This window comes from Hemiscyllium ocellatum, chromosome 21 (assembly GCF_020745735.1).
Source record: "Hemiscyllium ocellatum isolate sHemOce1 chromosome 21, sHemOce1.pat.X.cur, whole genome shotgun sequence".
NCBI lineage: Eukaryota > Metazoa > Chordata > Chondrichthyes > Orectolobiformes > Hemiscylliidae > Hemiscyllium > Hemiscyllium ocellatum.
The window spans coordinates 24,741,126-24,769,050 of NC_083421.1; the positions used below are offsets into that span (position 1 = coordinate 24,741,126).

The 27,925-nt window shown below is 42.8% G+C and overlaps 1 protein-coding gene across 3 annotated transcripts in view; it reads left to right on the forward strand.

Moving 5' to 3' along the window:
- The window catches only part of pnpla7b (patatin-like phospholipase domain containing 7b), a 335,345-nt gene extending 308,113 nt beyond the window's left edge, over positions 1 to 27,232 (forward strand). For all 3 annotated transcript variants that reach the window (XM_060841292.1, XM_060841293.1, XM_060841294.1), the window contains exons 34-36: positions 15,048 to 15,129; positions 15,917 to 16,023; positions 22,281 to 27,232. In XM_060841292.1, the coding sequence (XP_060697275.1) occupies positions 15,048 to 15,129; positions 15,917 to 16,023; positions 22,281 to 22,352 (261 nt within the window). In that variant the 3' untranslated portion in view covers positions 22,353 to 27,232. The remainder of the gene's footprint in view (positions 1 to 15,047; positions 15,130 to 15,916; positions 16,024 to 22,280) is intronic.
- Positions 27,233 to 27,925: the final 693 nt, after the last annotated feature.

A 27,925-nucleotide genomic window follows, 5' to 3' on the forward strand; every position in this document is an offset into this window, starting at 1 on the left:
TTCTTTCCATACCAGGCAGTATCCTAGTAAATCTCCTCTGAATCTTTTCCAAAGCTTCCACATTCTTCCTATTTTGCAGTGACCAGAACTGAACGCAATACTCCAAGTGCAGGCGCACCAGAGTTTTATACAGCTGCAGCATGACCTCATGGCTCTGAAACTCAATCCCTCTACCAATAAAAGCTAACAACACTGTATGCCTTCCAAACAACTCTATCAAAATAGGTGGCAACTTTCAAGGATCTATGTACCTGAACATCGAGGTGTCTGCTCATCTACACTATCAAGAATCTTATCATTAACCCAGTACTCTGCATTCTTGTTACTCCTTCCAAAATGAATAACCTCATGTTTTTCTGCTTTAAACTCCATTTGCCACCTCTCATCCCAGCCTTGTAGCTTATCTATGTCCCTCTGTAACCTACACCCTTCATCACTAACCACAATTCTACTGACCTTAGTGTCATTCACAAATTTACTAACCCATCCTTCTATGCCCTCATCCAGGTCATTTATAAAAATGACAAACAGCAGTGGACCCACAACAGGTCCTTGTGGTACCCTACTAGTAACTGAACTCTAGGATGAACATTTCCCATCAACCACCACCCTCTGTCTTCTTTCAACTAGTCAATTTCTGAGCCAAACCACTAAATCTCCCTCAATCCCATGCCTGTGTGTTTTGTGCAATAGCCTACAGTGGGGAATCTTATCAAACACCTTACTGAAATCCATATACACCACATCAACCACTTTACCCTCATCCACCTGTTTGGTCACCTTTTCAAAGAAATCAATAAGGCTTGTGAGGTATGACCTACCCTTCACAAAGCCGTATTGACTGTCCCTAATCAACTTATTCCTTTCTCAATGATTATAAATCCTACCTCTTATCACCCTATCCAACACTTTACCCACAACCGAAGTAAGGCTCACTGATCTCTAATTACCAGGGTTGTCTCTACTCCCCTTCTTGAACAAGGGGACAACATTTGTTATCCTGCATTCTTCTGGCACTATTCCTGTAGGCAATGGTGACATAAAGATCAAAGGCTTGGCAGTCTCCTCCCTGGCTTCCCACAGAATCCTCGGATAAATCCCATCTGGCCCAGAAGGCATCTATTTTCACACTTTCCAGGATTGCGAACACCACCTCCTCGTGAACCTCAATCCCAACTAGTCTAGGAGCCTTTATCTGAGTATTCTGCTTGACAATCGTGTTTTTTTCTATTATGAATACTGAATAAAAGTATTCATTTAGTACTTCCCCTATCTTCTCTGACTCCACGCACAACTGTCTTTGATTGCCGCTATTCTTACTCTCGTCAGTCTTTTATTCCTGATATCCTGATAGAAGGCCTTAGGATTGTCATTGTCATTGGTCCAATCCCCCAGCAACTTCTCATGTCCATTCCTGGCTCCTCTTAGCTCTCTCGGTCTTTCCTGGCTAATCTGTAACTCTCAACTGCCCTAAAACTGAGCAATCACATCTCATCCTAACATAAGCTGCCTTCTTCCTCTTGACAAGAGATTTAACTTCCACGGCTCCCACACTTAACCACTTCCTTCCTGCCTGACAGGTACATATTTATCAATGATCCGCGGAGCTGTTCCATGAATGAGTTCCACATTTCAATTGTGCGCATCCCATACAGTTTCCTTCCCCATCCTATATATCCTAAACCTTGCCTAATCGAGGTTTCCCCAGCTAAAACCTTTGGCTTGCGGTATATACCTATCCCTTTCCATAAACATGGAAGTAAACATATCCAAATTGAGGTCACTATCACCAAAGTGCTCACCTCCGTCCAAATGTAACACCTGGCTGGGTTCATTACCCAGTACCAAATCCAATGTGGCCTAGCCCTTGTTTGCTTGTCTACACAATATGTCAGGAAACCCTCCCGTACACATTAGATGGGTCAGTTTTTGTCCAAAATACTTGAACTATAGTATTCCTAGTCAATATTTGGGAAGTTAAAGTCCCCAATAACAATTACCCTGTTATTCTCACTCCTATCGAGGATCATTTTTGCTATCCTTTCCTCTACATCTCTGGAATTGTTTGGAGGCCTATAGAAAACTCCCAACAGGGTGACCTCTCCTTTCCTGTTTCTAACCTCAGCCCGTACTACCTCAGTAGACAAACCCTCAAACGTCCTTTCTGCCACCATAATACTGTCCTTGACTATCAATGCCCCCTCCCTCCCAACTTCTGACCTCACTACTCTCAACCTCCTCTATACTCGAACTACAGTTTAGGTTCCCATCCCCCTGCTGAATTAGTTTAAACCCTCCTGACGAGCATTAGCAAATGCTCCCCCAGGATATTGGTACCCGTCTAGTTCAGGTGAAGGCCATCCTGTTTGTAGAGGTCCCACTACCCCAGAAAGAATCCCAATTATCCAAGAATCCAAAACCCTCCCTCCTGCACCATCCCCTGGAGCCACATATTCAACTCCTCTCTCTCCCTATTCCTCGCCTCGCTAGTACATGGCACAGACAACAAACCAGAGATAGCAACTCTGTTTGTTCTAGCTCTAAGCTTCCATCCTAACTCCCTGAATTTCTGCCTTAAATCCCCATCTCCCTTCCTACCTATGTCGTTGGTGCCTATGTGGGTCACGACTTGGGGCTGCTCCCCCTCCCCCTCAGGGATCCTGAAAACATGATCAGAGACATCATGAACTCTGGCACCTGGGAGGGAACACAACAACAGTGACTCTCTGTCGTTCCCATAGAGCCTCCTATCTGTCCCCCTAACTATCCAGTCTCTTTGCTACATTTTTATACTGCATGCCTATCCACTGATGTAGAAATAGTATTCTGTTTGTACACATTTCTTGCCTGGATGTCATGTTGTTATGGTTTCCACTTGGGTGTTTTTATGGCAGTTTCTCCTTGTTGGAACTTGCTGTGTATGAGCATGTAAACTGGGAATCCCGTATGTAAGCAGTTTTTTTCTTTAATCATGTCATTGGAAGTAGTAACCATAATTCTGAAATCTCCCTCCAACTGTCACCACCCTATACTTAAACAAAGTTAAAAATCACACAACACCAGGTTATAGTCCAACAGGTTCAATTGGCACCCATAGGGAGGGCCTCAACCGGGAACTTAAGTTCATGTCACATTACAGGTGATCACCATTACACACACACTCACACACTCACACACTCACACAGTCACACACTCACACACACACTCACTCACTCACTCACTCACTCACTCACTCACTCACTCACTCACACACACACACACACACACACTCACTCACTCACTCACTCACTCACACACTCACTCACACTCTCTTACTCACACTCTCAACCCCCACCCCAGACAGACAGACACACACAGACAAAGACCCACATGCGCGCGCACATTTTGTGGGGTGAATTTGTACTTGCAGAGTTACATTGTACTTTGCTCAAAAACTGTATGCATTCATGTAGAACTCTGAGCTCAAAAATTGCACGAATATATGTAAAACTCTGTATTCTCACTTTTTAGATTAAAATCAATCTAAATGGCATAGACCGAGAACACAGGGGGCTAACACATTCAACATATTATCTAGCTATCCCCATTGTTAACCGCTAATCCGAGAATGCAACTTTGAAAAAAGGGTTTTGTGATTTACACATGGAAGTGAAACTATCACTGTATTCTAACAGATGAAGGGCTTAACAGACAATCAATTTTTCAATGTACGATTTCAGTTACATCACACTAAATTTTTGCTATAAATTCTGTGTTACGATCGAGCCCTCCACAATCACCAGATGAAGGAGCGTCGCTCCGAAAGCTAGTGTGCTTCTAATTAAACCTGTTGGACTATAACCTGGTGTTGTGTGATTTTTAACTGTGTACACCCCAGTCCAACACCGGCATCTCCAAATCATGAATACTTAAACAAGCCAGGGTTGGAGGATTTGAGCTTTGGGAGAGGCTGAATAGGCTGGGGCTGTTTTCCCTGGAGCATTGAAGGCTGAGGGATGATCTAATGGAGATTTATAAAATCATGAGGGCCGTGGATAGGAGAAATAGACAAGGTTTTTTCCCTGGGGTGGGCAAGTCTAGAACTAGTGGCATAGGTTTAGGGTCATACAGGAAAGATATAAAAGGGACCTAAGGGGCAACTCTTTCACACAGAGGGTGATGCGTGTGTGGGAAGAGCTGCCAGAGGAATTGGTGAAGGCTGGTACAATGACAATATTTAAAAAGCATCTGGATGGGTATATGAATTGGAAGGGTTTAGAGGGATAAGGGTCAAGTGCTAGCAAAAGGGACTAGATTAGTATAGGGCAGAGGTGGGGAACCTTTCCATGTTGGAAGGCTGCATTATGTTAGTTGTAATCTAATAAGGTCACATCCAAGAAACTTCAATTATATATTCTTCAAAATTCACATTATTTTGTAAATATCTAACTACTAATAATTAGATTAGTAATTCTAACTAATAAAAATGAAAAAAAAGTTAATTCTAAAGTTAACTAACCTTTTAATGACTTTGTTCTGACTGCTTTTTGTAGGAAAGCATTTGAATATTTGGTTGGAGCGTGGAGGTCTGCAGTTTTAGCTGATCCTCTAGATGGATACCCGTCATTTGTGACCTTTAAGGGCGTCTTGATTTTGGTTAAGTAGGAGAATGTAGATTCACAGCAATAAGTGGCTGAAAAGCAAGAAAGCATCTTTCATGTATGTTGCAACATTTGAATTCATTCAAAAGGCCACACAATGGCCTCGAAGGTGGCAGGTTCCCCACCCCTGGTTTAGGATATCTGGTCAGCATGGATAAGTTGGACCGAAGAGTCTGTTTCCTGCTGTACGTCTCTGTGACTCTAACTGACCACGGACAGTGGAATGCCAGTTCAGCACCTTACAATTCTTCATTGCTCAGTCCTTTGAGTGTAGGAGTTGGGAAGTCATATTGAGGTTGTATGGGACATTGGTGAGGCCTCTTCTGGGGAAATGTGTCCAATCCTGGCTGGAGAGGGTTCAAAAGAGATTACCAAGATTTGCCAGGTATAGATGGGTTTTAATTACAAAGAAAGGCTGGATAGGTTGCGAGTTTTTAATGGGAGAGTAGAACATTTATACATGATCTTACAGAGATTTATAAAATCACAAGGGGAATAGATCAGGTTAGTGGTAGGTGTCCCTAGGACTAGGGGATACATTTATAAGGTGAGAAGAGGGAGACTTAAAAAAAAGGCATGAGGGGCAAATTTTTCACACAGAGGGTGGTTCTTGTATGGAATGGGCCTTCTGAGGAAATAGTGGATACGGGCTCAGATATAACATTTAAAAGACACTTAGATAAGAACATGAACTGGTAAAGTTTGGAGGCATATGGGCTAGGAGCAGGCCGGTGGGACAAGTTTACTTTGGGATTATATCTGGCATGGACTGATTAGACCAAAGAGTTTGTTTGCACGCTACACAGCTCTCATTATGCTCTTCCTATCTCCTGTTGATATGTTTTTGATTTCCGTTTTGTATCAACCTTTCCAGTAGTGAATTTAAATGTCTACATTTTCAATGTAATTTTCCTATGTCAACAGCCTTTGGTCATGGTGTAGTTGTGGGATCTGTCCACTAGATGGTACTGAAGTTTTAAATGTATTATTCAGCATTAGCCAATGGGTAGAGATTACTTCCGCTATCTTGCCATCACAAAATGTGATATTTCTCATATGTTCATGCTTTTTTACATGTTGATTCCAATTGTCTTTAATTTTTATATTTTGTACAGTTTTCAATCTCTTCCTTTCCCAATTTGAAGCCAGTTATGGCCCACTACCCAGTGTCACGTTGTGCCCAACTTAATTGCTGTCTTATCCTCAGCCTGTCTACTCCTTGGTTTATTCTTGGCCACTCGCTGACACTGACTGTTTTCACACAACAGAAAAAGGCCCTTTGATTTGATAAAAACTGAAAGAACTGTGACTGCTGTAAATCGGAAACAAAAACAGAAATTGCTGGAAAAGCTCAGCAGGTCGGGCAGCATCTGTGGACAGAAATCAGAGTTAATGTTTCAGGTCCAGTAACCCTTCCTCAGAGCCCAGTTGCAGGTCCAAAATACTTCAGAGATTTTGACAGTCGACAGCAGTTACCTCCAAGCCCTGGATAAACATCATCAATGCTCTCTATGTAAAATATTTCAGAGTTATTGGCAGAATAGGTGGTGGAATGCCTGCATTCTCTCCCAGGTTAACATGGGGCACCAATCAGGTTCCATGACCGGGTCACGTGCTCATGTACCTGACAAGAGACTCCCAGAGCAACTAGTCTACTTCAAGCGTTTTCTTGTCAGACACTTTCACGAAGACAGAAGACATTCTTTGAGGCCACCTTTGAAGCATCAGTGAAGGGATCCAACATTCATACTAATTCCCAGGAGTTCCTGGCCTGCGAGTGCCCAACGGGGAATGAGTGTTTGCAAAGGCACTAAGGACTTTGATGGGATCTTGCGGAGGCCAACATTCGGCAGTGGAAGATATGCTCAGTTCCCTGGCAACTCCTCTCCCTGCTCCTTTGAACACCACCAGCCCCACGAGTGGTAGAGTGAATCAGGCATTGAAGCATTTGATCATCTCAGTGTGTGTAACAGGAGACATCCTCAACGCTGATTATGGAACATCTTGGTGTCTCTGTGTCATCTGGATAAAACGCCCAAAGTTTCTGCTCCTATATCCACTTGTACTCTACTTTGTATTTACTTCTGCTTCTTATATTTACTATCCTTCACACTCGAATGTGAAGAGTAAAAGAGACAAGTTGGACATTAATATTAGAACATTGACTTGGACAATAACACGGGGCAAACTTGAACAACTTCCCAAAATAACCAACACAGGAAGGGAAACATGCCTCTGGCTAACTGAAAAGCAGTGCCAGGGCTCATTTATTAGATAGCGTCTGCCACTGTCTGGGGACGTGGCCAAGTTCAACACAACCACTGAGACAATCCACAACAGTGAAGAACAATTTCTCACCCTGTACTGCACCCCTCTAATGAGCCCACAAGTGTGTTGGGGAAATATCAACAGCGTGGTGAATAATGTATGAAGTTTATTTTGTCCATAACTCCTATTTTCAGGAAGATAAGACCACAAGTCATAGAAGTGGAAGTAAAGCCATTCGGCCCATTGAATCCACTCCACCATTCAATCATAGCTGATGGGCATTTCAATGCCACTTACCCGCACTCTCCCCTTAATTCCTTGTGAGATTAAGAATTTATCAATCTCTGCCTTGAAGACATTTAACGTCCTGGCCTGCACTGCACTGCACTCCATGGCAATGAATTCCACAGGCCCACCACTCTCTGGCTGAAGAAATGCCTCCTCATTTCCATTTTAAATTGACCCCCTCTAATTCAAAGGCTGTGCCCACAGGTCCTAGTATCCCCGCCTGACGGAAACAAATTCCCGGCGTCCATCCTTTCTAAGCCATGCATTATCTTGTACATTTCTATTAGATCTCCCCTCAACCTTCTAAACGCTAATGAATTCAATCCCAGGATCCTCAGCCATTCATCGTATGTTAGGCCTATCATTCCAGGGATCATCCGTGTGGACCTCTGCCGGACATGCTCCAGTGCCAGTATGTCCTTCCTGAGGTGTGGGGCCCAAAGCTGGGCACAGTATTCTAAATGGGGCCTAACCAGAGCTTTATAAAGTCTCAGTAACACATTGTTGTTTTTACATTCCAACCCTCATGAGATAAATGACATCACTTTGCCACCTTTAATCATGGACTCAACCTGCAAGTCAGCCTTTAGAGAATCCTGGACTAGCGCTCCCAGATCCCTTTGTACTTTGGCTTTAGGAATTTTCTCACTGTTTAGAAAATAGTCCATGCCTGTATTCTTTTTTCCCAAGTACAAAACTTCGCATTTACACACATTGAATTTCTCAGCCATTTCTTGGACCACTCTCCTAAACTATCTAAATCTTTTGTAAAGAAAGAAGATTGAAGAAAAGATGAAGCAAACAAAAACATTGTCTGCTCTGGGTTGGAGGTACTAATTATTTAAAATTGCCTAATTTATATAAAATCTGCTTCCTACCTCAGTGCTCATAAATAACTGTATAAAGAAAATTAGGAATGTGAGTAAGCTGTTTACACCCTTGGGCCTATTCCATCATTCAATTAAACTCGAGCAGATCAGTGCTTTAACATCATTTCTCTACCTTATCTCCTGATCCCTTGATACTCTGAAACAGGCATAAATCTAATGATCTTTATCTCCAAACCTCCAATCTTCCTAACACTTTAAACCTTCTCGGGGAGAGAGCCATCTTTTACAATTTTCCTATCTCCCAGATAAATGAGCATTGCTGTTGCCTGCCAAGCTTTAACTTTAAGGTTACACCCTCGTTCTTGATTGCTGTAGCAGAGAACATAGTTCAAGGAAAAGAAAGGGAATGCATTGAAGACAGTGAACAGCACGGACAACATTCTTGGAGAGATGTTTTAGTTGTAGATTCCTACCAGGTTAGAAGATAACAAATGATTAGCACTGAAAAGAATATAAGAAAGTGGGAAAGACCCATGCATACACAGGTCAAGAGAGAGAACGAGCTGTTACACGTTTTGGTAGAGATCAGGAACTGGTTAATTATTTGTGATGGATAAAAGAACTTACCATAAAACCTTTTCGTGGATTAAAGCCATCATTATTGGCTGTGACAGGTCATCAGGGATCTTATTCCCACTTGAGAGCAGATGATGCCTCAGTTTAACATCACAACTAAAAGACTCTATATTTCACAGAATGGAATACAATCCCTACAGTGTGGAACCAGGCCATTCGGCCTGACAAGTCCACACCGACCCTCTGAAGAGTAACCCACCCAGACCCATTCCCTCTACCCTAATATTCTACAATTATCCTAATTAATGCACCTAACCTATGCATGCCTGAACACTATGGGCAATTTAGCATGGCCAATTCACCTGCACATCTTTGGATTGTGGGAGGAAACTGGAGCACCCAGAGGTAACCCACACAGACATGGGGAGAATGTGCAAATTCCACACAGACAATTGTCCGAGGCTGGAATCGAACCCGGGTCCCTGGCGCTATGAGGCAGCAATACTAACCACTGAGCCACTGTGTCGCCCCGTTGCCGGTGCAGCATTCCTTTAGTACCACACTGAATTACCAGCCTACATTTTGTGTAAATTCTCTTTATTTTGGTAGGCAGGAAATGGGGTTCTTCAACCTGCACCCTCTCTGATACTGAAGGAGGAGGTGCTTTATATTGAACCAAGCTAAGACAGAAGAAGAAACAATGTGAGAGATCAAAGACTCGTAAGATAGAGGGTTGCCAGAGGATAGCAGTATAGTGAAGTGTAGGTAGGCACAAAGCAATGGGTATAATTCAAAAAGTCAAGCAAGCTCTTGCAGCCCAGAGCTCTGGAGAAAGCAGTTGGCCAGCATCACGTGTGTAGATCACCTTCCGAACACAGGTGCAGTGTCCAATAGAGAGGTGAGATTCTCTTCCTCTCACTTACAGAGACAAAGCAATACAATTTGGCCTCCTCGAAGTTAGGAAATCATGTGCCTCGGCTGTGGACTTCCATTCTATCTGAGTTTTGTCACTTGCTATTTCAAATCTTTGGCATACTCCTGCCAGACTGGCCTGTATGTGCGTTTCACAGGTACACAGAAAAGCTCTGGGACTGAGACCGACTGGATTGCTCTAAGGAAAGTGAGGGTGGTTTGGATGGACCAAACAGCTGACTCCTGGTGCCTGAAATAACTGTGATTGTGTCTGCGTTGAAATATTAAAGACCTTGAGGTGGCTTTTGCCATGCTTAGTTTAACTGTCGTCCAATGTTAGCAGACTTACCTTTTGAGTTCGAGGCTATGGGCTCTGACCCCCAGATACATGAGCTCAAAATCCAGATTGACAATCCACTAAATCATAAGAGGGTGAGAGAGTGATGCAGTGTTGATGATGTGGTCCTTCCATTAAACCTTGTCTGCCCTCTTAAGTGGGATTGTAGGTTGAAGAAAATCAGTAGAGGTTTCCCCAGTGCCCTGACCAACATTAATCCTTCAGCCAGCATTGCAAACATAGATTCAATCAGTTATTCCTGTGCAGAAAGAGGCCATTTGACCCACGTCTGCAACTCTCCAGTGAATGTTATGAATTCATGCCATTCCCCCGCTTTCCCCCTCCCCACCCCACACCCGTGTGCCTTGTTTCTATTCTAATAATCCATCTAATGCCCTCTTGAATGGCTCAGTTGAACCTGCCCCAATCATATTTCTGGGAACAAATGTGAAGACATTTTCTCTCATCACATTTGCTCTGTTTGTAAATCACTTCAAATCTCTGCCATCTTGTACTTGTTCCTTTTACAAGCAGGAGCAGTTTCTCCATCTACTCTCACCAAACCCCTCATGGTTTTCAAAACTTCTACTAAGTCCCCTCTGAGCCTTGTTTTCTCTAAGGAGAACAGTCACAGCCTGGAATCATTCTCATCAACCTCTTCTGCATTTTCTCCAATACATTCACATCTATCCTACAGTGTACAGAGGGAAGGCCTCACAAGGAAAGGCTGAGGGACTTGAGGCTGTTTTCGTTAGAAGAAGGTTGAGAGGTGACTTAATTGAGACGTAAGATAATCAGAAGTTCAGACAGGGTGGACAGTGAGAACCTTTTTCCTCAGATGATGATGGTTAGCACAAGGGGACGTAGCTTTAAACTGAGGAGTGATAGATATAGGACTGATGTCAGAAGTAGTTCATTTACTCAGACAGTTTTAGGGGCATGGAACACGTTGTCTGCAACAGTAGTAGACTTGCCAACTTTAAGGGCATTTACATGGTCATTGGATAGACATATGGATGACAATGGAATAGTGTTGGTTAGATGGGCTTCAGATTGGTTCCACAGGTAGGCACAGCATCGAGGGCCGAAGGGCTTGTACTGCGCTATAATGTTCTATGTGGTGCCCAGGTCTACACGCATTAGTCCAGCTGAGGTCTAACAAGAGTCTTGTCTAAGTTTAGTATCACGTCCTTGGACTTATACGCAATACCCCAGTAGATAGAGCCCAGAATACCGTGTGCTTTATTAACTGCTGTCTTCATCTGAACTGCCACCTTCACTCATCAATGTACCTGCGTACTCAGGCCCCTCTGCTACTCTAAGTATTGTACTCACTGTTTTAGACTCTGTCCTTCCTACCAGATAAAGACAAGTCGGACAGGCTGGAACTTGTTCACTGGAGTGTACGAGGTTGAGAGGTGACCTGATAGAAGTTTATAAAATAGTAATGGTAATTATCTTTCACGACTAGGGACACGTTTTTAAGGTGAGAAATTTAAAACAGACATGAGGAGCAGTTTTTTTTTACACAGAGGGTGCTTTGTGTGGGGAATGAACTTGCAGAGGAAGTGGTTGATGCGAGTGCACTTACAATGTTTAAAAAGCATTTGGATAGGAAAGGTTTGGAAGGATATGGGCCAGAAGCAGGCAGATGGGACTAGTTTAGTTTGGGATTATGGTTGGCACAGACTGGTTAGACTGTATCCATGCTGTATGACTCTATGACCTCACACTTCTCCTCATTAAACTGCAGGTACCTCCATCTGCCTGTCCCACCAGCTTGCCCTATGTCATTTTAAAGTTCTGTACTGCCCTCCTCACAGTTTACAACGGTCCCATGTTTTGTATCATCTGCACGCTTTGAAATTGTCTCCCTGTATATCAAGAGCCAGATCATTAATATGTAGCCATTATCTCATTGCTGTTTATAGGATCTTATATGTAAATTGACTTCAATTTTTCCTACATTACAACTTCAAAAAATACTTTACTGGCTGTGAAGGATTATGGGACATCCTGGGTTCATGACTGGGCCAAGGAAATACAAGATTTTTCTTGCTTTCACACTTTGTTGATGGAATGCGGTGGTGTTATCTAGTCTTTGTTGTGCCTGGTTGGGTAAGACTGCGAGTACAGCCTCTCTAGAATCTAAATCAATCTGCAGTAGGTGGAAAAGAAAGGGGCAACACAGAGGAGGAAGATATTTGTCAGAATCCTGTCTTTAAGCCAAAAACAGCAGCTAGGACAATGGAAGCCCCTGAAAGTTGAGATGCAGTAATTGCCAAGGTGATTCTGCCACTGAATAGCTCCATTCGGAGAGTGCTGCTAATTACTACATTCTGCCAGGAGCCAAGCTCTCTGTATTCAGAGCAGCATGGAAAATGAAAACTTGACACAAGCCTCCCTTTCAGCTCTCCTCTCAGGCCAGCTGTTGTTTTTAAAGTTACTGAATTTGCTGTAGGATTGAACTAATCTTATCAGAGACCCAGTCTCACTTCAGATCACTGAGTTGTTGCCCCACGAAATCATAAAAGCTGTTGGCCCAGGTGATCTACTGTCTACTTTTGGTCACCATTGAAAGCTAGCTCTCCACATTTCTGACAAGCTGAATGAAGAGGCTGTTTTAGTGGAAGCAGAAATACATTCTGTTGGATTGTTCCTAAACATTTGAAGAGAGAGAGAGAAAATCTTAAACCTCCGCTAACTCTGTTGCAGTTTCCATTGTTGCCTTGTCAAGCTATCAAGAACACACAGATGTTGTTCAACCTGCCAGGAACTGGGAATGTTACTGGTGAACAACAGCCTCTTGCCCTTCATGGAGTGAGTCAGCAAAGGTGCAGAAAGCCCATTCACACACCTATCATCCTCTGATTTGATTTATCCTGGAGGAGAGAGAGCTGGCAGTAACATGTGTGACATGAGTTCAAATCCTCCCCATAGCAGCTCCTCAAAATAGCAGAAATTCACAAAGATACAAATCATCGAACTTGCCGACACAGGAGGCCATCCAACCCAACATGTCTGTGCTGGCTCTTTGAGAGATCTATCCAACCAATCCCACTCCCTTACTCTTTCCCCACAATCCCGAGCATGTTTCCTTTTCAAATATAGATCCAATTCACTTTTGAAAATTACCATTCAACCTGCTTCATCTACATTTATATTGCAGTGTGTTCAAGATCATGGCAACTCGCTATGTAAAATAAAATCTTCTGTTGTCCCCTCTGCTGCTTTTGCCAGTTAAAAGATTGAGTTGCATCACTTTCTAGAAAAAAAGAAAAGGATCTGGTCTGTCAGAGGATGAACTTAATGGAGACAGTGGAGGGAGCACTGTACTGCAGCCCTAAGTCTGTCGGGGCAGAATAATATTCCCAAAACTCAGCTGATACCTGTGTCCTTTGGTCCCTGTTCCAGTATTGGAGAGTCTTCCTGCACCTTCAAGTACAGCCACACAACACACACAAACCAGAAAGGGAAATCAGTATGCATATGAAACTTAAAATTAACCCATCACTGGACCAGCCATTTTGATTCCAGTGATTACTTCTCAACAGATCTCCTTAATCTATACCTTAGCTAAATGTGAGCTGGTTAAAATAGAGCTTCAGTTTAATTCTGGCATTGTGGAATTCCACCATTAAAAAGGGCTTTTAGCACCGAGAGAGATGAGATGGATCCAGACAATCTATCCCAAGTCAGCCAGCCTTTTCTTTTCTATTCCATGTTCAATATTTTGTAATTAAGAAAGAGTGTTCAAAGGATATCAGTATTTTTATTAATGCTCCCGTGCTGTTTCTAACCTCTGATTGTTGAACCCTCTGGGACAGCCCTGGAGTACTGGCAACACTATGCAGCATTGGGATTGCTGACAGCTCCCAGGGTGTTTAGAGATTGCATGTGTGCAGGGAACATGACCCTCGGGATGGAGGACCTGTGTGTTTACCTGATATCCAGCTGATTCAGTCCGTCCCTAGGGTTGCAGCCTCTGAGCCTTCGGGATGTTCAGGGTTGATTGATTCCTGAAGAAGGGCTTATGCCCGAAACGTCGATTCTCCTGCTCCTTGAATGCTGCCTGACCTGCTGCGCTTTTCCAGCAACACATTTTCAACTCTGATCTCCAGCATCTGCGGTCCTCACTTTCTCCTCGATGACTTCAATCACAGCCAGGTTCTCCCCTTCCAAGATCCAGTTTCCCAGTTACTTGACAGGTTCCCAGTCAGTCCATTTGGAATACTCCCATTTAATGATTAGAGAGGAAAAGCTGCCTTCTTTGCCTGGTCTGGTCTGTATGTGACTCCAGACAGCAAAGTGGTTGACTCTTGACTATCCTCTGAAATAGCCAAGGTAGCCACTCTGTTCAAAGGGTAGGAAACCAATGTTGGCCCTGCCAGTGGAGCCCATGTCCTATATAACACTTTTCCAAAACTCTTATCAACTTTGTGATTGATCTGTTGAAATGGAACAGAGTCCTTGAGAGAATGTGGTGATGCTTGAGTCATTGAGAGCTGTTAATATCTCCTGAAAAGTAATGGTTCTGAACCAGATTAATTGAGGGATTAATATTAGCCACGATGCTCAGGATAACTCCTCTTAAAATCTAGCCATTTGATAAGCATTTTTGTCACCCACTGTCATGCCTCCTGATGTAATCTGATGTCATGTTGTTTAAGTGTCATGGAATATTGTACAATGTTAGAGGAGCTCTAGGAATGCACATTGTTCTGGAGAGTTTCAAGTTGGTGGTTGATGTGAGAGAAAAAAGAAAAGCATGATTTGAGAATTTGCAATAAAATACTGGCAGTGCATTTCCACAGTGGCTGAAAGGGAAGGGATTAGCAATCGGGATCTGACTGTATCCATGAAGTTAAAAATCAGACAACACAAGGTTATAGTCCAACAGGTTTAATTGGAAGCACACTAGCTTTCGGAGCGACGCTCCTTCATCAGGTCCAAATGCTCCAAAAGCTAGTATGCTTCCAATTAAACCTGTTGGACTGTAACCTGGTGTTGTGTGATTTTTAACTTTGTACACCCCAGTCCAACACCGGCATCTCCAAATCATGAAGGTTCTCTCTGATCTGGACTCACTCTGTGTTTCACTACATTCAGTTACAGCCACTTTGTAAACCCAGTGACTTAAAACAGACTCTCCCTTTCTCGTACACCCTGTATAATGTCCATGTTCCCTTTCAACAGGTCACCTGTCCAAACGCTTCCTTCACTGACCTGGCTGAAATCGTGTCTAGAATCGAACCTGCAAAGTTGTTGGTTGTGGACGGTAAGTCACGATGACTTGTGGAGGCTGCTTCACACAGTGTATCAGTGCCAAAACATTAATGCGATGCAGTGTAGCCCTTCCCTTTCATTGCCTCGTTGCTTTTATTTCATTTCTTGTCGTGGTTGACTCCAACTGCCCATTGCTGGTTGCCCCCCCCCCCCCCCCCCCCCCCCTCCGTACTTCCAATTTGAAGGATTCACTGGACTTCAGAGACTTTTGATTTTTAAAAAAAAATGCAAGTCACATCACTTATCCATCCATTGGAAGTTTCATTAGGATACATGGAGACAGACGTTGAATCGTATTCGCTCCATGATTCTTCACATCCTGTGATCCTTTCTGGGAAAACTGTTTCACCATCAAGACTCGGCCATGATGATTCCCATTGTCACAAAGCTTGGTACATGGTCCCATATAAAGAACATCAACAGATGCTGGAGGGTCTTAGCTATCTGTCGTAGGAAGAGTTAACACCTTTAACTGCAGAGCATAGTAAATTTGGGAAAAAGTGAGGATTCTTCTTTCAATGAAACAATGGCTTATGTTTCTTTAAGAGCTAGCCCACAAATCTAGAGTCTGACACCCACTGTCAAGGCTGACATGTGCTTTACAGAGCAGCTTGAATCACAACGTCAACAATTGATGTGAAACTCATGAGTGCTACATTTCCCCATTATGAATTAGCTTTGGCATTTGCAGTCAGCGTGTGAAAAAGCTCCTCGTTCCAGATGCTGTACTGACTGTACATTACCACATACTCAGTTAACATTTACTGTCTGTTCCACAGATGAGTCTGACTACCAGACCGACTATGAGGAAGATGCTTTTGACACCGAGAGGGATGACTTTGATGGTGTCCCCAGTGAGCAGAATGAAGATGAAATCTCTAACAGTGTAAGGAGCGTACAGTATTGGTGAGAGATTGCAAACACTGGAAACACACAGTAGGTCCCTTCAGTGTCTGAAGGAGGAGGGTGGGAGAATGTGATTCATTTCAAACTGCCTCGCCTGAAGACACTGATAAACCTGCTGTGTATCTTGAGTTTATTTATCACTGGGTTCTGTTGTTGTCGTTCTTACTGTTTACAGTTGCTCCACAAACAGCACTCCTCGGCTTCAAAACAGCTGCAGTGAATAATAGACGGAGGTTACAGGCTGACAGTTTACCCTTTTTGCATCCCTTGATACCTTTACCTAACAAGAATCTATTTATCTCAGTCTTGAAAGCTGGTATTGTCAGGTTCTAGACTTCTATATGAGCTCTGTGTGGGAATGTTTCCTAATCCCCACACATCCCGCTGTCTTCAACCAGCCCCCTAACTGTCTGACTCTAATACTAAGATTATAACCCCTTGTTAGTTATTTCCGCATCAAGGCTCTCAAACTAACATCTTCATCACACCGCTGGGGCATGCCAAGAAATCTCGTGAAATAATCCATCGTTTAACTGCTAATGGGCAGAGAGAGATGCCTTTCAGACAAAACTGGCTAAATCAATATTTTAGTTAACAATACATTGCCTGATCTAAAACTGCCACTTGAAAATGAAAGGAGAAAGACTGAGCATGACAGGTAATTAATCGCCAAAGCTCTCAAAAGCTTGTTCAGCTTGACGGGAGCATAATGGACTTAAAGTATTTCTGGTGCACAAATAAGTTAGACTATCTCTAACTTTTACCTATCAGCTTGCATCAGTTGGCAGTTCTCATAGCTCTGAGTCAGAAGCTTGTTGGTTCAAACCCAATTCCAACATTTGGAGAGGTAATCTAGGCTGACACTCCAGTTTAGAACTGAATGAATGCTGTCTTCCAGCTCAGATGTTAAACCTGTCTGTCTGTTCCAGTGATTCACATGTCTGCAAAAAGAAAGCAATCATTACATTGGGATCAGAGGGAAAAGTGAGGAAGAAACCAGAACAATGCTGTGATCCACCAGCTCCACAACCATCTCTGAACTTTCTCACACTCTGACCTCCTCCTCATCTTCCATTTTAATCTTTAACCATTGATAGGTGACCTTCAGTCCCCTGAACCTTAAACCCTGACATTCCCTGCCTTAACCCTCCTTTCTTATCTTGAGATGCTCCTTAAACCTACTTCTTTGACTAAGCCCTTGGTCTTAATAAACTCTTCAATAGTTCAGCATCAGAGTTTGGCTGGTAACTGTCCAGTGTAGTGTGTTGGGGCAGTTTACTTTAAGAGGATTATACAAATGCAGGTTGTATTTGAGAACTGAATAAGTGGGGTGGTGGGAAGATGATGGCCAAGTGGTATTATCATTGGACTATTAATCCAGAGACCCATGTAATGTTCCGGGGACCCCTGTTCAAGTACAGTTATACCAAATGGTGAAATCTAGAATTAAGAGTCTAATGATGATGCCTATTAATTGTGCAAAAAACCCCCATCTTGTTTCCGAGTGTCCTTTAGGGAAGAAAACTTGCCTGGTCTGGCCTACATGTGACTCCAGATCCACTGCAATGTGGTTGACACTTAACTGCCCTCTGGGCATTGAATGCTGCCACCAGTGTCGCCCACATCCTATGAATGAATAAGGGAAAAAACAATTCAGTGTGGCTTCAGATGCTTAGAGAAAGGACAAATTGAAATATGGAAGCCCACGCTGACTCTTTGGATAATAAAAGTATATTAGAGGGACAACGGATGCTAAGAAGATTGGATCTTTCAAAGCTGAAATCAATTTTTTTGTTTGAATGAGGGTATCAGAATATTAAAGTAGAGATTTGATTAAAGGTACAGTGGTTGCATGAATATGAAACCAGCTACGACACTGGCAGCCAAGTGTAGTAGGATTGTTTTTCAGATGAGACGGCAGTGTACAAGTGGTGTCCTCCAGGACTCTGTGTTCAGGCTTCTGCTTTCTTTGATCTCTATTGATGACCTGGCCTTGGAAATACAGGGGTATAATTTCAAAGCTTGCAGATGACATGCTGGAAATGTATACAACAACAAGAAGGATTGTAACAGATTTCAGGAGGATGTGGACAGACTGGCGAAAGGGGCAGATGAAATTTAACACCGAGAAGTGTGAAGTGATTCATTCTGGTAGGAAAGAGGTGGTGAAGCAATGCCAGTTAAATGAGAACTTTAAAGGAGAGCAGGAACAATGGGTCCTAGGGGTAGTCGGGAACAAAGATTTGGAAGTTGCAAGATCAGGTTGAGAAAGCTGTTCGAGGATTGTTAGCTTCTGAAACAGGAAATTGTTAAACCTTCATAATTCTTTTTACCAATACTTCTATGCTTCAGTGGGGTTATTGATTTCAGTTCCTAGGCATTGCTCTGATAGGAAGATGTCATGCCCTTTACACGTTGACCTTTATCCATTTGGGTTGCATTGCCTAAAGGGAAATTCATTAGTGACTTTCAAACAGGAAACTGGATATATATTTGAAAGAAATAAATTTGCAAGGCTACAGGGATGGAGCATGGGCATTAATTGGATAGATACTTTAAAAATTACTAGCACAGACATTATGGGCCAAATGGCCTCCATCCGTGCCGTCGGATCACAGGAATGGATGTAGACCATTTAACACATTGAACCTATCATATTTCCATTGAGTGAGATCATAGCTGAACTGTGACATAACTGGTTTGTCCCATATTCGTTAGTAATTTTGGAAAATCTATCAATCTCTGTTTTAAAATTAACAATTAATCAAGCATCACTTACCATTTATATAAGAAAGTTCCAAACTTCTACACTGTTTCCTGATTGTATTCCCGAAAGGACTGGCTGTAATTTTTAAAATGTCCTAGACTCCCCCAAACAGTAAAAATAGTTTCTCTCTATTTACTTGCACAGTTGTCCTTAATGTATTGGAAAGTTTAACCAAATCAACCTTTAACTGTCTTAAATGCCAGAAAGTACAACTCTAGTCTACGTAATCTCTTCTTCACATTGGAGAAAAAAGATAAGAACTGCTTTTGTGTAGAACCTGTCATCACCACTGGTTACCCCAAAGCACTTACAGCCAGGGAAGTGCGTTTACCGAGTAGCCACAGGGTGTGATGTTGGAAACATGGCAACCAGTTTGTGTACAGCAAGCTCCTACAAACACCAATGTGAGAATAACCAAATCATCTGCTTTTACCAGGTTGGTTCTGGGATAAATGTTAGTTGGGACACCGGAGATAACTAGCACCCTGCCCTTCTTGTAAAATATTGCCACTGATCTTTTCCATCAGCCTGAGAGGGTATACCAGACCTCAGTGTAATATCACACCCAATACAGTGCATCTCCAACAATTAGCACTCCCTCAATACTGCACCGAACGGCAGCCTTGGTTTTTGTGATCAAGTCTGGATATGCGACTTGAACCCAAAACATCTGAAAACGCTACCACCTGAGCTGCTGCTGACCCTTGGAAATCAATATTGTTTGGTAAATCTCTGCGATAGACCCTTTGGGTTCAGTATGTCATTGCTAAAGTTTGGTGTCCAGAGGTCACAAGACCTGCAGTGTACTGCAGCCAGGACTTTGTATAGTTTAATCATGGCTTCTTAAGCCTTGTATGGTTTTCTTGTTTTCTGGATATAAAGGCCAGCATCCCATTCAGCTTTTTGATTCTTTTCTGTTTCTGCTCATGACATTCTAGTGATCAATGTACCTTGGCTTCCAAGTCACTTTGAGCTGTCTCCATGATCAGCTTTTCAGCGTTTAGATAGTGCCTTGTTCTGTCCTTTTTAGGTTTTGAACTTACATTAGCCCACATTGAAATCCATTTACCACATTTTTGGAAATTTCAGTAGTGATGTGTCTTTGTAAAATTTTGTTTCCATTTATGCTGCTTACAATGCCATCTGTCTTTTCATCATCAGCAATGTAGAAATGTGGCATTCTGTCACATCTGAGTCATTAACACACACAGTGAATAGTTAAGACCCCAGGGTTCTTGAGAAATACTACTAGACCCATCCTGTGAATTCAAATACCTGTCCATTGTCCCAACTCTCTCTCTCTCTCCTGATCTTACTCAGTTCCCTAAACAGGTCGATAATTGCTTAATGGCAAAACAGGCTCCAGTGATTAAATGTCCTGCTGTTACTATGCTCCAAGCACTGCAGTCCTCCACCAGCTTACACCACAGAGCAATCAGTCATTCTTACCGTTTATTAGTTGTAGGGGGGGAAAAAGCAAATGAATACAGAAACGTCTGGAAGTCCAGTCGCTCTACAGCTTTACCCCCAACAAAGCAGCTTATCCAGTTTTCCTGCAGTCAGAAACCCAACCAGTATTTATCTCTCAACCCCCTCCTCCACTTTCCCGAACTCCTACTCTTAAATGAAATAACCTCTCTGACTCCACTCTCTTCCTCCAAATAAAAGGGGTTGCCATGGGAACTTATATTAGCTGCAAACTATCTCCGTATTCTTTGTTCTCGTCCTACTCAGGACCACTTCATTCATCTTGTTTTCTGATACGTTCGTGACCATAACAGTGCCTTTCCCTGCTGTCACTCCAGACTGATCAGGTTAATTTCCTGTGCATTTCCAGCAGTCCGTGGGTGAATCTGACATTTCTAGACTCTCCTATCATGTATTCAGCCTGTCCTTCACTCCCTTCACCCTCACCCTCCCACTGACCTGTTTTCTGGCCCACTCTGTGCCTGTTGCCATGTAAGCTGACTGACATTATCTGTCATTATAACTATGAAAGGAACTGCAATGCAGAATTCTTCCTAAAAGATTTCTGCCTTAATCTTCCCAGAGCCGTCTCCAACCTTACCTGTTTGGCTGCCCCATCAGCCATTTACATTGGTCTGTTGCCTACTCCTGACCTATATTCCCATGTTAAAAGCAACATGCCTGTGGACGCTGTCATCATTTTGAATCTTTCAAGGGATGTGGCTGGTGCTGACACGGACAGCATTTTTGCTGAATTGTCACTGATCAGAGGGGATGGCTGAAACTGAAATGGGAAACTGACTAATCCCGAGGTTAGTTAAGAATTAACCACATTGCTGTGGATACTGAGTCACGCGTAACTCAGGCTGGTAAGAGCGACACTGGAGGTGACCATCTTTATATTCCATTAGCCGTTGATCTGAATTGGTCACATTAGCCTGGGCCTCTGGATTAGTGTCATTACCACGCCACCGCCATCTCCTTGTGCACACCGGTTAAGAGGTGCTTTAGGCTTTACAAATTATAATATAGGATGTGGTCTGCATTTATACCATTAATAGGGTCGTTCAGTGCATTGTCCTCTATCCAATCCACCTACAAGGAATGCTCAACAGCATTTTAATGGAAAGAGATTTTATAATTATACACATACAGACTCAGAAAACAGGCCACCTTTTTTGGGTACAAGATTGTGGAGTGTGTGAGTCTTGAGTGAGGAATGGTTGCTGTCACATTAGATAGGAATAGATAAAGCCAGAAGTCTCCCAGCACCAGGTTATAGTCCAATGAGTTTAATTGAAATCACAGGCTTTCAGAGTGCCTCTGCTTCATCAGGTGACAAAGGAGCAGCACTTTTAAAGCTTTTGAATTCAAATAAACCTGTAAGCTCTCGGTGGGAGGCAGAGGCAGCTCCCGTTCTTCTCTCACACACAGGTGTTACAGCCCTGCTGCGTCTCCATAACTTTATTGCTGTATGTGGTCTTTAAGGATTGCTGATTATTTCACCGCGTTTTCCCAGCATGCACTGGCTCCCTGAAGGTAAACTCGTTTTTGCAGTGGGGCCATCAAACGCTTGTCTCTTTGCATTTGAAAGCAAGGACCTGTTCCAGGCACACACACTACACACTAATATTTGGAACTGTACCAAAATGATGTAGAATGGTACTTTGGCTCATTGAATATGCATCTCATGCCTACCATATATGGGCTTTGAAAGCGAATTAATGTCCATAAAAATAGGAACTGTGGGGCTGTTTGCGGGTCAAATTGAATAGTTGGCCTAAATTCAGAGTTGCACTCAAATAAACAAAGAGATCAACAGTTCCGTTCAAGGTTATCTGTTTAACCTTGGTATTCTTTACAGAACAAGAGCCTTGATATTGTTGCCATGGCAATTAGGCCCAACCAATGGTGAGGCCTACTGCTCAAAGGCATAGTAAAATCTTAGCAGATCTGCTCTCAGCATAATGTGTTTAAGTCTTTTTGTTTTAAATGTGTTACAGGATGAAGAATGTGAATTGAAAGAAAAGCACTCCATTTCTGGACCTCAGAGCACGGAGGCTGGGACAGAATGAAGCCCCAAGCTTTGCAGACTGTATCCTGATGGGTTTATTAGTTTTCAATCCTCTGTTCCTTGTCACGTTTCTTTTTCCAAAGAGTGACAGCCTCTTCCGTTTCATATCCAGGAGCTAAGATGGAGGAAGAGTGTTTGTGGCAAAGCAGTAATAGGAATATTGCCTGCCCACACCCTGTTTGTAATTGGAGTGTGTGAAATTGAGGCCTTCTGAATCCAGTTTTGTAAACCAAACTGTACAGAGATTGTTTTCAGACTGTAACTTTAAAAGTCAGATGCTTAGTGTGTCAGTATCCTAATTATTTCAGGACTACTTTAAAACACCTCATTCCTCTTTCCCCACTCCCAACCTTCTCTTTCCCACCCCCATCCATCAGGAGAAGTTCCAGAAACGAGTCACACAGACTCATTTAGCACCTTATATCCACACGTTCTCTTTTCAATGGCGTGATGTAGCGTTTCATCTTGTTTCTGCCAAAGTGAATGTGTGTGTTTTAAACCCAAGGTTTAGCCATTTACAGTTGCCTCACAGTGCACTCTTGTAACCGCAAGGGCAGCAGACAAGGAACAGGAGACCTGTCACCAGGCCTCTGCCTAAACACTGTTCTTCAGATCACCAGCAGGAGGCAGCGCTCACATACTACTTTGATCTTTCTCGTCTGGAGTGGATCACCCATTTCCGGCTTCTGTGTGGAAAGGTGACCAAAACAAAAAGCCTTGCGAAAACACACTCCCGAAAAGCTAGTCATTTTGTTTCTTTGAGGGGGTTTTCCATTCGAAACGACTGCTTCCATCTCTACCCCAAACACAAAGTGTCCACTTCAAATCCATTTGGATTTTCACACAAAACACCTGCCCTTTGTATTGAGCTGACAGTTAAACCTCTGTTAACACCCCTCTTAGTTTACTATCACTTATTTATTTCCTCCCCGTCAGCTAGCTACAATCAGAGTGGATCTGAGTTTAAAGAAAATACAGACCTCATAGTTCCTGCCTTCCAAACTCTAAGTGATTCCCAGAGCCCAGTTTATCAGTTGCTGCTCATTGACGTGGTATCGTGACTGATAGTTACCACAGAGAAGGACACTTTGCGGGACACCGTCCTCCAAAAACTTTCTGGTACTAGACTCCGCCTGTGTCTGTGTCAAGCTGTGCGTTGGCATGTAGTTGTCCACACTTGCATTGGCTGACTGTGTTCTTTCGAAATATCTTGTTCCTTTGACCGAGAGGGACCTCGGGCTTCTGCAACTCTCATAGTTGATGTCTCCTGTCTGCCCAACCCAGTGTCCTCACTCCTTGAGGCTCGGTTTAGCCAGGGGTTTCCTCAAATCGCTGCCAGTTTTCCCAGTTTGGAGCCTTGTAAACTCAGCCAATGAGTGAAATTTATAATCACAAACGTCCTGAAGCTTTCAGAGGCCGTTCCTGCTCTCTCTAACATTCTCAAACCCTTGAATCCTAAGATTAAATATTCTCCTCCACTCTTCCACCTTCCTCTGTCCTCTCGCACATTGGAGGGTGTGGGCAAGCTGCATGCTGCTCAGGTTTGACACTAATACCTTTGTGTCTCTTGTGATTGCTGCAGTAAGATTGGGTCCCTTCTAGGAGTGTGTTGTATGTACAGTTGGCCTGTTCTGGAAAGATGGGCACGGCATTGTGACAGCTCTAATCCTACGTGCAGTACTCACAACACTGTTATAAACTGGGTGCACTTGCCTGTCATTCAAATTCTGCCAGTCTCATCAGAACGTCAAATCACAGCTTGGGTTCCTCTCTAGCCCTGCATGTCTGCTTTGTACTTTTCAAGCCAAATATAAATGAATAATATGGTCCAAATATACTAAGAAAACAAGAGAGCAATGTAATTGAAAGGTAGCATCACTGCATATCAGTGTGTTGTGAGCTGTGGTTTTCTGCTCATCTAAGGCAGACTAACAGCTATGGAGTACTCGTTCAGCAAGTGCGTACTTTAAAATAACCTTAACATTCTGCAGAATATCAGTGTGCTGAAAGTTTGGAACATTATCTCGTAATGCAGTCAGCATATATATAAAAAATGTCAACCTTTATGGACTTAGTGCTCAGTTTCTGGTTTTTCAGCTCCATCGTGTTGTGCGCACATTCATCCACAGCCCACAATTCCCTGGGGCATTGGCCCACATGTTTATTTTAATGGCCAGGAAAGTCATGAGCTAATACAGGTCAGTATCCTGCTCCTGACTGGCTAGACAGGTAACCTCCTGTCAGCTGCAGGACCTCTACCTGAGTGGCTCACAACTCCTGTTCCTTTAGTTCCCCTCCCTTTGGAAGCTGTATTCAATGATACTATGAAGAGTAAGAATCACAACAGATCTCCCTTTATTGTTCTACACTACCAGCCACCAATTTGCAAACTCAAATGTAGCAGGCACTCCCTGGCAGATTTCCCAGCGATGCACTCCAAATCTTTTAAAGTTGCAGGTGTCTGGAGGATGTACAGCTCAATGTATGAAGAATGTGTTTACTTTCAATCAGCTTGAGATTGATTCTGTGATGGGAGTGAGTGCAGAAATCTCATACACAAAGCACTTCATCTGCCATCACAGGAACCTGAATTTGATAAAGACTTGGGGGAGTCTTAACAGTGATTTCTCTTGAGTTTTTTTTCAGTTGCTTTTTTAAAATGTTGAAGATAAAACCACTGAAAGGAACACGTGAACTTTAATAGCATCTCCGGGCAGTTCCATCAAAGGAGAATGAAAGGGTAAAGTCATACTCTATAAATCATGCCTCTGTCCTGTAATTGGAGTCCTGAAGCAAGTTAAAAGCTTAACTGGAATGAACAATCCACAAAAAATACTAATAGCCAAAAGGATTATTGACATATGAAGCACAGATCCTGTAGCCATCCTGATTGTGATCAGGTGAAAGATTCTTTTTTGTTGCAATAATCAATGCAATATTTAATGTTACTGAAACTTTATTTGTACAGAGTTGAGAGGCTAATGATTATTAACTGGTGTCTGGTGCCTTGACAATAGAATCAATCCCCTCCCATATGAGGCTGGCCACAGCTGCTGCCAGAACACACCCCACTGAAGTGTGTAAACCAGCAATGCATTTAAACCACAGAGTTTTGCAATCCGAATAGGTATGGGGACTATATGAGCAATGAGCCATTTCGAGAAATCAAAACAGAACTCTGCATGAAGGTGCCATCAGGGAATCGTTACAGTGGTTTAAAAAAAGATCATCTGTTCCCATCCTGCCCGAATTGCTGTTTTCAGAGTGGTGTTTCACAGGGTGCTGACTTTACTGAACTGCACTGGAGCAGTGTGCTGTAACTCGCAGCTGTGCAGTTTTCAGGGGCACCAGTGTCTGAACAGCTTCAGTCCTGTTCTCTTGCTGGGGAAGGACATGTCTGATTCTGATATTGCAGCAGTACAGTGAGTCCCTTCACTAGGAAGCTGGGATGAAGAGAAATCTTCTTTCCCACCTGTGGAGGGATGTTTTGGGGCATGTAGTGGGGGTGTAAAAAGAATTTCCAGTTGATGTCAGGCCTATCTCATCTCTTTTAATGTAATTAGCAATATATCTTGTATAATCCCTATCTCTCCCAGACTACATGTTGAACTGGGAGGTCAATCTTTCTTAGAATCACTGCCTGAGTTTGAATGGAAAGAAGGGAATGTTGTGTGTTAACTATGAAATATTGGCTTGTGAAATACTGAATGTTTATTATCTTAAGTTTTTTAAAAATTCTCTTTAATATTCTGTTAATGAGCTCTGTATAATTTTTTGTGTTAGGAAAGCCCTGCACTATACATTGATGGGCAGTCTGTCAGTGTGTTAATTGAAGCCTTGATGTGCCTATTGTTCAAAATCATCCATCTTGGCATCTCCTAGTGGGTCATCCAGGGAGAAGGACCAAGAATAAGAAACCTCAGGGTTCTCCCATGGAAGCCACCTGATCTGTTGGGAACCGTGCATTTATTCATGAAGCCAGTCAATCTGCTGAAGGTGGACACTGTCTAACAACACAATGTGAGGTGGCAGTGCACAGCACAGATGAACATGATTGTGTGTCCCATTCCTGGTTGTGTATCGTTGTTTGGAACATATTATCCGGTGGTGTTAGGGGATTGAGCTACCATTGGCCACAATGCCTCGTGATCAAAGCAGGGTTTACCAGGGTGAAAGTGAAGATGTCAAATGAGAGTCCATTTTTGATGCCATCACAGCTATTCATGACCCACTGTTAAAGCTCGTAGACAAAGAATTGCCTCTTGGGTAATGTGTACCAGAATATGTATAATCGAGTGGCTTTTATCAGCATTGACAACAATTTCATCGGAGCAGGATGATCAGGAATTCAAGCCCCATCCTAATGCATGGAGCTGGGAGTGCAGCATTGTCGAAGCTGCTGTTCAGTTGGATTGGAGAGATCTCATAGCATGAAGCATGGGACGTTCTCCAGAGAGCAGTGGTCAACGTTATCTTCTCCTTCAACCCCACCCACCAAATCCAATTAACTGGTCATATATTGCATTGGAATCCTGCAGTGGGAATGTTGCCTGCTGTAACTGAATCGCCAGATCAGCAGGAAAAGGGAGGAGAGAAAAGGGGGAGAGAAAAAAGATAAAAAGGAAATTCCGAGCAGGTGCCTTACCATTTCCGCTGGGTGACTCGATGTATTTGATGGATTTTGCTATGCAGGTTGTTAAAACAGTTTTTACAAATACATTTAGGGGCTTGTGTAGGACAGAGTTATTAACGCAAGTTTCAGTTGTTGATAAAGTGAATGAATGTTAATCATTAAGGAGTTTACTTGATAGTAGTTTCTTCAATGGAATCTGTATATAACTAACATGAAGTATTTTCAGTATCCACTTTATATTGTGCCCATGTGCCTTATATATCCATTAAAGATGATTTCTTCATTGTTCCTTGCCTGAAAGATACTTTTTTTTAAAAAAACTGCTAAATTAGGAATAAGTAGTATGCAATCTGTCCATTAACACCTGGAACAAGCGAAACCAACAGCACTCTCCACTCAGACTTCGCATTCAACTGTTACTGCAGCATTTTAGGACTCTCTTATTTTTACTGAAATTCTCAATTCAGAATGGACAGGTCTGCGATATAACAGATAATAAGACATTGTAGCAGAATGGGCCATTCAGCTCAATGAATCTGGTCCACCATTCACCGAGGTCATGGCTGACCTGATAATCCTCATCTCCACTTTTCTCCATAATCCTTTACTCCCTCACTAATTAAAAATCTATCTCAGCCTTGTATCAATTTAATAACCATGTCTTACACAGTAATAGAAGCAGGAGGAGGCCATTTGGCCCATCCAGCTTGCTCTGCCACTCAATAAGATCTTGGCTGATCTATCCATTGTATTAGTTCCTCCCACCTGCATTATCCCCATAACCTCAATACCCCGAACATGCAAAAACCCATCCTTGAATATATTTAATAAAGTTGCCTCTACTGCTTCCATGGGCGGATAATTCTATAGATTCACTACTCTCTTTGAAAAGCAGTTCCTCCTCATCTCTCTCCTAAATCTACTCCCCCTAATCTTGAGGC